The sequence below is a fragment of the Monodon monoceros genome, unplaced genomic scaffold (genome assembly GCF_005190385.1).
Source record: "Monodon monoceros isolate NGI ecotype Baffin Bay Population unplaced genomic scaffold, NGI_Narwhal_1 Super_Scaffold_2, whole genome shotgun sequence".
NCBI lineage: Eukaryota > Metazoa > Chordata > Mammalia > Artiodactyla > Monodontidae > Monodon > Monodon monoceros.
This window is the reverse complement of record NW_021703776.1, coordinates 46,773,762-46,787,517: the sequence shown is the minus strand read 5'-3', so window position 1 is coordinate 46,787,517 and position 13,756 is coordinate 46,773,762. Positions and strand designations below refer to the sequence as shown.

The 13,756-nt window shown below is 40.1% G+C and overlaps 1 protein-coding gene across 2 annotated transcripts in view; it reads left to right on the top strand.

The window, feature by feature from the left end:
• ASB4 (ankyrin repeat and SOCS box containing 4) overlaps positions 1-9,789 on the top strand; it is an 82,160-nt gene extending 72,371 nt beyond the window's left edge. For both annotated transcript variants that reach the window (XM_029233557.1, XM_029233558.1), the window contains 2 exons: positions 8,427-8,540; positions 9,488-9,789. In XM_029233557.1, coding sequence (XP_029089390.1) covers positions 8,427-8,540; positions 9,488-9,676 — 303 coding nt within the window. In that variant the 3' untranslated portion in view covers positions 9,677-9,789. The remainder of the gene's footprint in view (positions 1-8,426; positions 8,541-9,487) is intronic.
• Positions 9,790-13,756: the final 3,967 nt, after the last annotated feature.

Below are 13,756 nucleotides of genomic sequence, written 5' to 3'. Positions count from 1 at the left end.
AGGTGGCACTTGTACTGGAAGGGTGGCAGGGAGATTTATCTTGAATCTGTTTTCTAATTTATGTTTTTAGGGGTCAGATGATGAGGGGAAGGGTCTTAAGGTCTCTCCAGTTGCCACCACTACCTTTTGTCCAATTGTTCTTCTAGGAAGGAAGAATAGAGACCCCAGAGACGCACAGAAGGCGAAGGTCATTGAGCCTTTTCTGTTTCCCAGGTTTACAAAGAAGAAGCAGAAGCTTCTGCCTTCTGGGTCCACCAGTCCTTCCTCATTTGATGGTCAAGGTTCCTGGGAGTCATCATAGAGTGATTATTTAGAGTTTGCTCTCTCTTAAGGGTCTCTTTTTGTTGTTGCCTGGTGAAATAATTGCTGAGGCCTGAAGAAGGCATGATCAGCTGTCTTCGTTCTGGAAGCTAGGCGTGTCGGTTAAGAGAGCTGGGAGCGTCAGGCTAAAAGGAGCCTTTCCTGCTGTGAGAACTGTCTTCTGTCAGCAGAAAATTTGCTAGTCAGTGTCAGCAAAACCTAATGTGGCAGTGGGAGCTTTGGACTTCATGCATCTAAAGACTGAAGGTTAAGAACTACTCAATTTTTTTTATCCTAATGAAAGGTTATCTCCAGGTGATATATGGGAGTGTGCCAGGTGCAAATTGAAGCACTAGATGTGTGAAGTTGGGCTCCTGAACTATGAATGAATTATATTCCTGTATACATAACTTGGTTTGAACTGTTTCTGAATAGGGGCTGGGAATAGGGTTGCCAAACAAAATATGGATGCTCTATTAAATTTGAAATGCATCACTAATAAGTAATTTTTAGTATAAATATGTCCCATGCAATATTGGGGCCATATTTATACGAAAAATTATTTGTTGTCTGTCTGAAATTCGAATTTACCTGGTAACCTACATTATTATTATTTGCTAAACCTGGAAACCCTAGTTGAGAAGTAAATAATGTGTTACAGGAGGAGAGTAACTTTTAGCCACACCTCCTCTGTGTACAAGGTTTTGGCAGGAAGGGGGAGGTAAGGAATACCTAGGGACAGATTACCTGTATTGGGTAAGTGGGCAGTGTGTCTCTAAACATAACCAGTGTGGTTTCCATGAAGAGTGAGTGTAGCCCGGGAATTAATGCAGAGCACAGGTCAGTTTTCTGAGTGGACACTTAAACCATGTGCAGAGCCTCATTACAAGCTTCTGACTTCCCCATGCTCTCTGTTTTCAAAATTCCAGTACAAGTATATTCTTGATTCAGGCCTTGGATTAATTTCAGCTGTCATCTCTGTCCTGGTAACTCTTAAATTTAAATCTTCATTTTGGATTACTCATCTGATTTCCAGCATACTTTTCAACATGGCTCATCCTTCTAGAAAGAATATATCTGGAGGTCCTTAGAGAAGGATGTGTATAGAGGTCTGATGGATGCTATTTTCATACAATTAGCAACATCTTTGCATTAGAAAGGAAATTATTTCGAACTTTCAACAAAATCCAGCCTATAATTACTATAATGATAATAGTAAAGAGTGGGGTTTTTTTAACATCTTTATTGGAGTATAATTGCTTTACAATGGTGTGTTAGTTTCTGCTTTATAACAAAGTGAATCAGTTATACATATACATATGTTCCCATATCTCTTCCCTCTTGTGTCTCCCTCCCACCCTCCTTATCACACCCCTCTAGGTGGTCACAAACCACCTAGCTGATCTCCCTGTGCTATGTGGCTACTTTCCACTAGCTATCTATTTTACGTTTGGTAGTGTATATATGTCCATGCTACTCTCTCACTTTGTCACAGCTTACCCTTCCCCCTCCCCGTATCCTCAAGTCCATGCTCTAGTAGGTCTGAGTCTTTATTCCTGTCTTACCCCTAGGTTCTTCATGACCTTTTTTTTTTTTCTTCTTAGATTCCATATATATATGTGTTAGCATACGGTATTTGTTTTTCTCTTTCTGACTTACTTCACTCTGTATGACAGACTCTAGGTCCATCCACCTCACTACAAATAACTCAATTTCGTTTCTTTTTATGGCTGAGTAATATTTCATTGTATATATGTACCACATCTTCTTTATCCATTCATCTGTTGATGGACAGTTAGGTTGCTTCCATGTCCTGGCTATTGTAAATAGTGCTGCAATGAACATTTTGGTACATGACTCTTTTTGAATTATGGTTTTCTCAGGGTATACGCCCAGTAGTGGGATTGCTGGGTCATATGGTAGTTCTATTTGTAGTTTTTTAAGGAACCTCCATACTGTTCTCCACAGTGGCTGTGTCAATTTACATTCCCACCAACAGTGCAAGAGTGTTCCCTTTTCTCCACACCCTCTCCAGCATTTATTGTTTCTAGATTTTTTTTTTTTTTTTTTTGGTACACGGGCCTCTCACTGTTGTGGCCTCTCCCGTTGTGGAGCACAGGCTCCGGACGCGCAGGCTCAGCGGCCATGGCTCACGGGCCCAGCCGCTCTGCGGCACGTGGGATCCTCCCAGACTGGGGCACGAACCTGCGTCCCCTGCATCAGCAGGCGGACTCTCAACCACTGCGCCACCAGGGAAGCCCCTGTTTCTAGATTTTTTGACGATGGCCATTCTGACCAGTGTGAGATGATATCTCAATGTAGTTTTGATTTGCATTTCTCTAATGATTAATGATGTTGAGCATTCTTTCATGTGTTTGTTGGCAATCTGTATATCTTCGTAAAGAGTGTTTCTTGTTCTAAATACCTGTACAATAGGATCTGTGTCTTTAAACCATTCATTTCACTGGTCCTTACTTAAGGATTAAAATAAGATCATCAGAATATATTTGAAAGAGCACTAAACTCAGATGAAGACCTAAAACCATGCTTTTTCTTACTGTGTGCCTCTTTGGGTTTCAATTTCCTCATCTCCAAGTTAGGGGGATTAGATAATTCCTAGGGACCTTTGCAACTCTAACAGTCTATGATGCTCTTATGGTAGTTTATAAACTAGTGTTCAAAGCAATTAGTCAGCCTCAGGTTTTGTCTGTCTCTTTTGCATAGAGCTACATATCTGCCATCCTCATCCCAACTGCAGAGAAAAGAGCAGCCCCATTTGCCTCAATTTCCCAAGACCAAGGTTCTAGAAAAATTACCTGCCCATCTTGTACCCATGGAGAAATCCTTCTAGTTATACTTTCCATATACTCAGAAATGCTGACTCTAACTCTTCAGAGGTCCCACAGCAATGGATGTCTAACTCCAGCCCACCTGTTTATCCCCTTAGGGATTACTCTTTATTTAAGTAGACCTGGCTGAAAAAGCCATTGTCAGCAGGTCAGCTTTGTGCACTGTACCCAGACTATGTATGTGAATGGATCGTCTCATTAAACAAGTATTTATGTTGTGCCCATTTGGACCTAGCCACTGGGCAGGATGGTTCTGATGCCTTCACTGGTTTGGAGCTTCCATATACACAATTAGTCTGCAATGGCTTATGACTGCACTTTTTAAATTCGGGGACAATTAAAAAGAGTTGTGTGCTAGAGTTTGGCTCACTGTAGCTCACGAGAGCTGATTGTTAAATTATCAGGAATTTTGTGAGCTGATTGTTAAATGCAACGATTTTTAAAAATTAAGTCATATAAACCTACAACATGGGGCTTCCCTGGTGGTGCAGTGGTTGAGAGTCCGCCTGCCGATGCAGGGGACATGGGTTCGTGCCCCGGTCTGGGAAGATCCCACATGCCGTGAGCCATGGCCGCTGAGCCTGTGTGTCCGGAGCCTGTGCTCCGCAACGGGAGAGGCCACAACAGTGAGAGGCCCGAGTACCACAAAAAAAAAAAAAAACCTACAACAAAGTATACTAAAAACAAAGGTAATAAATATTCAAAACACACTACCTGCCAATTATTTTACTCTACATATCTATGCTCCTGATATTATTTGCCTATATTGGATCTATATGGTGGAAACACTATATAATGATGTTACTATACATATCTTCCCCACCATACATTCAGGGACCTCAAATAGGCCATGATGCAACTGTTTACACCACAGAAATCAGCAAATGCTACCAATCAGACCATAACTTATGGCTTTGTCGATGTCTAGACTTCAGAAATTGATGGAGAGAATGTTACGAATGTAGATTAAACTTAAAAATTTGTAGTGTGTGGTGTCTGTAGCTATTACATTGTGAATAGTACAAAAAATTGAGAAATATGCTTCCAATATTCAAAAAACTATTAAGCGCTTCCACATAGAAGTGGCTTATGTCATTGATGAGTGAGTGAGCTTCCAATATATGTCTTCATTGTTTCACATTTGTGAAACAGTTACTCCTTAATGTAATAAAAATGTCAACCAACGTAAACATAGGAACCACATGCACGCTTCAATTGCAGACACAGGTTGGCTATGAGTACAACTCATATCTATACAAAATTGATATAAAAATCAGTGATAGCATTCTTAGAGTACCAACTGGCTATATGGAATAGGAAATAAATTATATTGGGTATTTTATTATTTGTAAATTGAGGGCTTCACATTCTTTATATTAGCAAAACTTATAATAAACTTATAAACATATATACATACAGTCTTTTTTTGTTTGTTTGTTTTACAAAATGCCTGTTGTTGAACATTTTCTAGTACACCATTGACTCAAACCTCTATTCGGTAGAGCCCCTTCTGGTTGCTCTATTTGTTGGGGCTGACACAGTCCTCAGGTGAGGCCATGCCTCCTGAGGCCAGGCCATATGATCATCTCAATAGATGCAGGAAAACCCTTTGATAAAATTCAACATCCATTTATGGTAAAAACTCTCCAGAAATAGGGCATAGTGGGAACATACCACAACATAATAAAGGCCATATACAGCAAGCCCACAGCTAATATCATACTCAACAGTAAAAAGCTGAAAGCATTTCCTATAAGATCAGGAACAAGAGAAGGATGCCCACTCTCACCATTTTTTTAAATTTTATTTTATTTATTTATTTATTTTTGGCTGTGTTGGGTCTTCGTTGCTGTGAGCGGGCTTTCTCTAGCTGTGGCGAGCGGGGGCTACTCTTTGTTGTGGTGCGCGGGCTTCTCATTGTGGTGGCTTCTCTTGTTGCGGAGCATGGGCGCTAGGCACATGGGCTTCAGTAGTTGTGGCTGGTGGGCTCTAGAGCACAGGCTCAGTAGTTGTAGCGCATGGGCTTAGTTGCTCCGCGGCATGTGGGATCTTCCCGGACCAGGGCTCAAACCCGTGTCCCCTGCATTGGCAGGTGGCTTCTTAACCACTGCGCCACCAGGAAAGCCCCTCACCATTTTTATTCAACATGTTTTTGACTTTTGGAGTCACACAGACCTGAGTTTGAATCCTATCTCTGTCATTTACTAGCTAAATACCCTTGTTTAAATTCTCTCACCCTTTGATTTTAAATCTGTAAAGTGGAGATAATTATAGGACTAACCTCATAGGTTGTCTGAAGATTTAGCAAGCTAAACATGCAAAGATTTAACATAGGCCCTGGCACATGATAAGTCCTCAAAAAATGGTAGCTGTAATTTTTTTCCTTCATCCTCTCTCCTGCCTATTAGGATGCATCAAGCTTCAGACCATGGTTCTCTGCCTTTTCTGTTTATATCCATTTAGCGTATGATTGACCTAACCAGCACATTCCTTGATGATGCACAGATCTCCCTCTCCATCTTGACCTTCTCATTAGAGCATCCATCATGCACATTTTTAACTGACATTAGGACATAACATAGGAAATATCCTCCTGCTCATTATCTGACCATCCTCAAATTAGTATGCCCTTCCTATTTCCTCACTTCCATCGGTGGTACCCCTATTTGTACTTGATCTTAGGCTTCAGAGTTGCAGTCTTTACTCCCTATATCTGATTAGTCATTAAACCCTACTTATTCTTTCTCGCAGCTTCAGTTCTCGTGACTAATGGTGAAGCTAGCTGAGAAGCCGTTTGGTGCACTCCCATTCAGCCTCCTCAGGGCTCCCTGCCCTTGATATCCTTGTTTTTCCCTTTGTGCTTTTGCTCATGGTACTCAAGGGACACTGATGATCTTTAAGTTAGCCTCTTATTATTTACTGAATTATATTGCTCTGAACTCTGAAATACCTATGTCTTTTATCTTCAACTGGGTTGTAAATTCCTTGAAGACAGAAGCAGGGCATAAACTCAGAATTACTGTCACAGTGCTAAACACAGTGCTCAATAAAGGTTTCCCAATGGAATGAATTGATTGAATATAACCCTTTCTTATTAAGAATGCATAATAGCTTCCTATTGCCTATTAAGTCAATCCCAAGCTCTTCAGACTGGCCTTCCAGGTGTACTGTCAGCTGACTCCATCTTACCTGCTCTTAACTTTAGTTCTTTCCTGACATGGGCCCTTCATTCAGGTGACCTTGGTACACACACACACACACATACACACAACTGGGTATTAAAATACTCATCCTTCTGTCTCAGTTTTGCCTGAAGTCCCAAGACATTGGGTACTTACCACTCACATTGAAAAATGCAATGCTAGACCACCCTGGATGTTGGAGTTTGAGTTCAGTCAAACTCTTTCCCTGGAGGTAGGAGACAAGGTGCGTAAAAGTTCCAATCCTCTAATGAAGGATTGGTCTTTCCAGTAACCAGTCCACCTAATGAAGCTCTCTAGGAGCCCCATTAAGACTCACTTCATTAGCATAATTGAAATGGTGGAAAGGAGCCCTTTGTCAAGAACCAGAGGCAAAGACCAAACATGTATTTTTTATTATACCACACCCACAAATACCTCCTTTCCAACTGCAGCTTGAAACAAGCCTAGGCTATGGGAGAGGAGAAACTTTTAAATAAAATTTGGAGTTTCAATTATTCAACTAAAATGGACATTTTTATTGCTGAAATGACATTTTTCTCCTATCTAGAGTGACTGGAGTACTTTTTATTATTAAAAATTAAGTAGAGGGCTTGCTTGGTGGCGCAATGGTTGAGAGTCTGCCTGCCGATGCAGGGGACACGGGTTCGTGCCCCGGTCCGGGAAGATCCCACATGCCGCAGAGCGGCTGGGCCCGTGAGCCATGGCCGCTGAGCCTGCGCGTCCGGAGCCTGTGCTCCGCAACGGGAGAGGCCACAACAGTGAGAGGCCCGAGTACAGCAAAAAGAAAAAGAAAGAAGAAAAATTAAGTAGAAACAGGTGTGAGTCCTGCCTGAGGTATCATGCCAGGAGTGGAGAAGGGTTCCAGGCAGTGGGTTTGTGTGAGCAGGAGAAAGCGATAATGAAGCTGTGTTTTTGTTTTACCCTTTGAAGTACCTCTCTTTCAACACGACTGTTACATTTGCTGATACTGCACATGTAGACAGGCCTGTAAGTGTATGCAGGCAGGCACACAACACACACACACACACACGCATGCACCTTTCTACCATTTAGGATCTACAGTTGAACTCATCTCCTCCAAGAAATCATTCCTGGTTAGCGCAACTCACTCAGCTCTCTCTCTTGGAATTTCTATAATTCCTCTTTTTCAAACCCTATAATCTAACACTTATGTATGTGAACCAACCATACATCTCCATTGATCTTCTCTTGTTTCATTTACATGTTTTTGCTTCTCATTCTTACAGTAAGCCTCTCACCAGAAACCAGTGTGTTTTACTTTGGGATATGTCTCATATATTCCTCCATTGTCACTTAATAAAGGCTGCATGATTGATTAATCAGATATGTCCAAATTTCATGGTAACATCAAAGGTTGGCTAAATATCCAGTTTAGTCTAAAACCTAAAGCTAAATCTTTCTGCCTCCTGATGGAAATGCTGGCCACCTCGACTCGGCTTTCCAGTTTTATTTGGTTGGTCAACTGTTGAACAGAGTGTGCTAATGAAATAACTAATCTTCATGTGATCTTTTATTGCTGATGAAGGCTAAAATACCAGTGAGGGTGATTTGGTACGTGACATTAGTCCTCTTCAAGCACTGCACTGGGAAGACAGCTTTGGTTAACTTTCATGTTACTCTATAGTTTGTTTTACCTCATAGTCACCAGTAGGCTTGAGTTCTTGGATTACTAACATTCAGCTTTTTGCTAATAAAATTTTCTGTAGAACTAGGAGAATTTCCTAGACAGCTGGAAGTGTATTTTGGGACCGGCCTCTCTCAAAATTGCTTTTACGAGCAGGGGATGCATTTCGTCAGGCCCCCACCCTCTTTGTTAGCACCTCTTTTTCACTTGCTCCTGGATGATGAAGGAAATTAGTCTTATGTTATTAATCCTCCCATCCACAATGGGGGCTGACAGTGTGTTTGAATACTTAAAGGCATGAGACTTCTCAAAAGCATTTCAGGGCTCCAAAGAGGCTTATCGGTCCATGAAGTCTTGATGTCTCTGTGCGTGGAAAAGATGAATCATATATGTGCATCGAACAGATGAAACTCTGTGGTGTCTCTGCAGGTGATACAGGCTTGCCATTCTTGTCCCAAAGCAATCGAAGTTGTCGTCAATGCCTATGAACATATCAGGTGGAACGTAAAGTGGAAAAGAGCTATCCCTGATGATGACTTGGAGGTAAAGCATCAATTCACTTCCTGTGGGTTTTGCTCTAAAGTACTTCCATAGTGCAATGGGAGTGCAGGAAATTCTAATTCAAAAAATGGGTTTTGAGAATGCTTTTAAGAATTTGAGGATGCTACACAAATACAGCAAGACAAAGGGTTATAAAATGCAGGTGTGAGAATAAATAAATAAATAAATAAATAAATAAATAAATAAGTAGGTAGTGCTTAGGAGCATCTTGGGAGTTTCTCCATCTAAGGGCAAGTTGAACAGTTATATAAAGGTGACAGTTTTACTTTCTTCCCATCAATTTAGATGAATTTAATAATAAGAAGAAGAATATTTAGGATTGTTCATATAGCATTTTTATCAGAAGTTTAAATTGTTTGTGTAGATTATGTCACTCACTTTAAAAAATTGCTCTATTATTATTTATATAGATTAATTAATATTAATAATTATATAGATTAATTAATTATATAGATTATTTCATTCACTTTTAAATAACCTGAAGTCTGTAATAGGCAGGTAACAGAGTATCAACAACTTTGTGATGAGTCATGCAGAAAGCCATTGGCAAAGCTGAGTCCTCATGCTGCATGTGGACTTTGCTGCCTTTGTGAACCAGCCCTTCCACCTAGCCTCATGTTCTTGGTTTTAGCTGTCACAGGCTGTCCCCAGCACGGGAGAGATGTTGGGCACAGAGTACAAAGCTCACTGGGCCTAGAGGCTAATGGCTTAGATGCAATCTTATTCTGCTACTTATTAGCTATCTTAGCTTTAAAAAGTTACTTAACCTGCCTTAGCTTCATTATTCATGTTTAATTTTGCCTCCCCATCAGAGACCGTGGAAAGCTGCCATTATGTATAAAGTAGGGACTAAACACATCACTATTGATTTCTATTGACGTAAACTCTGAGGCTTTTCTGACTTTAACATGTGTTGCCTTCCTTTTCAGAGATACTGGGATTTTTACCACTCTCTCTTCACTGTGTGCAGTAACTCTCCAAGGACTCTCATGCATTTATCAAGATGTGCCATTCGAAGAACGTTGCACAGCAGATGTCACAGAGTAATTCCTTTGCTTTCCCTCCCATTGTCATTGAAAAAGTACTTGCTTTTAGAGCCAGAGGGAATCATTTATTAAGCCTTATGAGACAGAAGATCCCAATCCTAGATGTTTAAGTGGACTCGCTGAGTAGTTTGCATAAATAAAATGGTACTTGGGTTGATTATAACACTTCAGGGATTTAAAAACACTTTACAAACACTATGTCATTAATCCTAGAGTATCACGGTGAGGGGAAATAAACAAGAGGTAAAGTTAAGGTAGTCTCAAAAACAAGAGCGTATCCAGAAGGTCCTGACATAACAATAATAATATGTATAGTGCTCTTACTTGGTGCCTGCTATAATTTTATATAATTTTATAAGATTTTTCATATGTTATCTCATTTGAAATGGGACCCAGGTTTTCTTACAACCAATTTCATCCTCTCCCTTATCAGTAATAAGTTTACATTACCGTTCAGTTGGCAAAATGTTAGGCTTTAGGATGGGCCTCTTAATCTTGGTGTCCTCCACCCACTCCCACTTAGCAGAAATTACTATGGCTAGTTTTGCAAACTCCTTTCCATATACTAAGCTCCTCAACTTACTTTTAGTGAAGAAAGCACGAGCATACTCAAAACAAAGAAATCTTTGAGTCAAATTAGAAATGAAAAACAAAGATCAGTCCACTTGAAAGTCAAAATGGACATTTGAGCACTCTCATTGAACCAAAGACTGGAGATGCAAAGATGAGTCCGAAGCGAGGACTCCTGCCCTCCAGGATCTCACCATTGAGCAGAGGATCCGGACATATAAGCAGGGAACTGCAGTGTCAAATGTCAGAGGCAAGAGTAGAGGTGCAGATTCATTCTTAATGCTTGCCTTTCAAAGTCATGTTTCTGACATGAAGTGCGGTTTTCTTTGAAGCATGATGATAAAGAGTGAAGGGATTGTGTGTAGTAGAGAGATCTCCGGCTGCTATGAGTGTAAATGTAAATGGATTCACTTTAAGTTTCCAGGCACATGTACTTATTTTTATTTTAGGATGATTTCATGCATAGTGCTTTCCCAGACTCCCTGGGGAAAATATTGCACACTCAGTGGCTCCCATGTGTGTGTGACAAGGAAGTTTAGGAAAATGTGTGCAAGGAAACGTGCGAAGGGAAAGACTTAGGTTGATTACTTTGGTCTTTTTATGTAACAGACTGACATTTCAGAGCATTTTAGCTAGAAGATAAGGGGCACTTTGCTGGCGATGGCCAGCTGCAGAAAGCACATGGAAAGACTTTGAAAATGGTAAAAGTTTGAGAAACTTGGAAAGACTAGTGTGTTAATCAGGTTTATTAGCAGTTTGCAGAAAGAGAAACGTAGATGATTAACCTCTGGACCTCATGGTTTATGAGGTCACTTTTTGTTCTTGCTAATCACTTTTAGATAAGCTCATTGACTCTTAGCATTGCCTTTTAGAGGTTACAGCAGAAGTAATTAAGCACAAACAAATCTATTTGCCAGTTATGAGCAGGGTTTTTTTTTTGGTTGTTGTTGTTGTTGTTTTTGTGGTGGTGGTTGTTTTTTTGTGGTTCTCCATCTTGTTTAACCTTAGATGCTTGAGTTTGCAGTAGAGATGATGTCAAATATTCCACTAGCCTGACACCTAGACTCTGCTTCGCATACTGGGATTTGCATATTCCTGGTGCCATGTAGGAAAAATCATAAGTGGATACAATAATCTTTCTGAAGTATCAGTTCTACTCAGATATTTTGGGAGAAATATTTTATACTAAAATAAGATTTGTATTATGGAATAGAATACTGTATTTGTATGAACAATTCATATAAAATATGATCCTTCAAAAAACAGTTTGCTTACAGCAAGTGGTGTTAGAACACATTCTAGAATGCCAGTCAGAGGTGCTGGGAGAGGATGTTCCTTGCATGGGGAAGTAACATATCTCAGTTGGCCTGCTGTGCTTAAACATTCTGTGTTAATCTAGCATATGATACAGGACTACTTGCTTTGAATGGTTTATTTGTGGATTTAAAGTTATTTCTCCTCATCTTTGAACTTTCATTTAGAGGACTTAAATAAAGCTCTTCTCTTTCCTTTCATCTTTGTGAGTTATTTGCCGATAAGACGTTTTCCTAGCTGACTTTTCAGCAGTTAGACTGAAGAACTCTACATGATCCATTGCTTTATTCAACATTGGGAAAGAAAAAGAGAATGAGGAAATGTGCCTGTAAATAAATAATACTTTCAAAGGAAAGTAAAGGGTAAACACAAATAAAACACAGGCTATTGCTATAGGAACAAGAGTATTTTAATAATAATAAATTGTACTGAATCATACTCTTCCATCTGTCACTATCTCTGTCCTCCTGGGTTTCTAATTTCTTTTCATTCTCACCATTCAAGCAACCATGGGCAGGAGAAACAGAGGAAATTATATCCCGATGATACCATTGTTACTTTTTGTAAATAGTCACTTAATGACTGTAGATTACATAGGAAGAAGAATCTTTGATATGAGGGAAAGACCACCCGTCCAGTTTTCTCCCTTTTCAGGAGGTAGACACACTTGAGTTCTATTTTTTAATCACCTAGTGTTACATTGTCACTTTGTCCTTCCATCCTGAACCCAGCGGCTTCTAATAAAAAACACAGCAGTAAAAAGCTGATTGTAAGGATGAGAAAAGTAACAAACCATTTGCAGTGGCTTATCAATGTTGGAAAAATCAGCTGAGCCTTATATTTTTGTTACACATCTGATTGTTTATGAAGAACTCTTGAAATTTTGAACGGCACACTTTCAAAAAGTGTGGATTTTTGAAAAATCCAGTTACTCACTTATTTTCTTTGAAACACAGACACCATAGCTAATATATGGAAGGAATTCATTGTCACTTCCTTTGGAGTATAAACAGATTCATTACAGTTAGATGTTAAGAATTTTGGCTCTGGTGCCTGTCTATCCGGGTTTATATCCTGATTCTCATCCTTATTTGACCCATTATCTAGAGAAAATGACATGCTTGCTGCATGCCTCAATTTCCTCATTTTGGGAATGATAATGGTACCTACTTCATAAAACTTTTATATGATTGTTTTGAGGTGCAGGGGAGGAAAAAGTTTAACCTGACTCTTTTAGGGTCCTTGGCTGGGTCAAAGACAGATTAACAGGAGGGAAGCATACAAATTTACTTAATGTAAGTTTCACATGACATGGGAGCCTTCATAAGGAAATGAAGACCCTGAAGAAACAGACTTGAGTATTTTTATGCGAGGTTTGATGATGAGTGGACAGTTGTGTAGCAATATGATAGGTTAAGGAGGATGAGGTCAGTGTGGTAAACTGGGGGAAACCGGGACCTGTTCGTTAGGATTCCTCTTGGTGTCCCTTTGTCTTAGAAGATAAGGATGCTCCTTTCCTCCAGATTTAGGGAGGGCACCTCCCACAGGAGGGTTTTATGATTTGTTTCAGGGAAGAAGGGGAGGGGATGGTCAGAGTGATCTTCCTGCTTCTGCTGTTTTCTTAAACTCCTTCAGCTTAAATTAGACACTATGCCAAGGTGCTTTCTATGGGAACAGTGTGTCTGGAGCCCCATCAGAGGGTTAAATTGTTAGTACATTAAAGCACACAGAACAGAGCATGACATCCAGTTAGCGTTTTAATTTTGTTATTGTCATAATCGTTATTATTTAGGGAGAACTTTCTACCAGTGAGTAATATTTTCTTAGAGTGAAGCTACAGCTGAAGGTGATGTGTGGTAGATTTCTGTTCACTTTGGGAAATACTTTTTGAGCTTCTTCTATGTGCCAGGCGCTTTGTTGGCTGCTGGGAATCAAAGGGGGAACAAGGCAAACCAGGTCCCTGACCTTCCTGGGCTTTTTTGAGGTGGAGGATGGAGACGGAAATAACATTGATGTGGAGGATTAGCAAAGAGGCAAATTGATTAATTTGTGAAACTTTGCCCTTTTGTAAGTGGGTTTATCAAGGATGCAATCACTCCTTTTACTATTTAATGAAGGCTGTGGAGTCACTTGAAAATGTATCCTGTGGATAAAGAGGGTTGATCAGCTGTTTCCATCTTCATGGAGGGAAGAGTAGGTGAAGGTTAACTTTGTAGCCAGAGGAGTATAGATTGGCAATGAGATTCCCAGCAGTGAGGGTTACTGCAT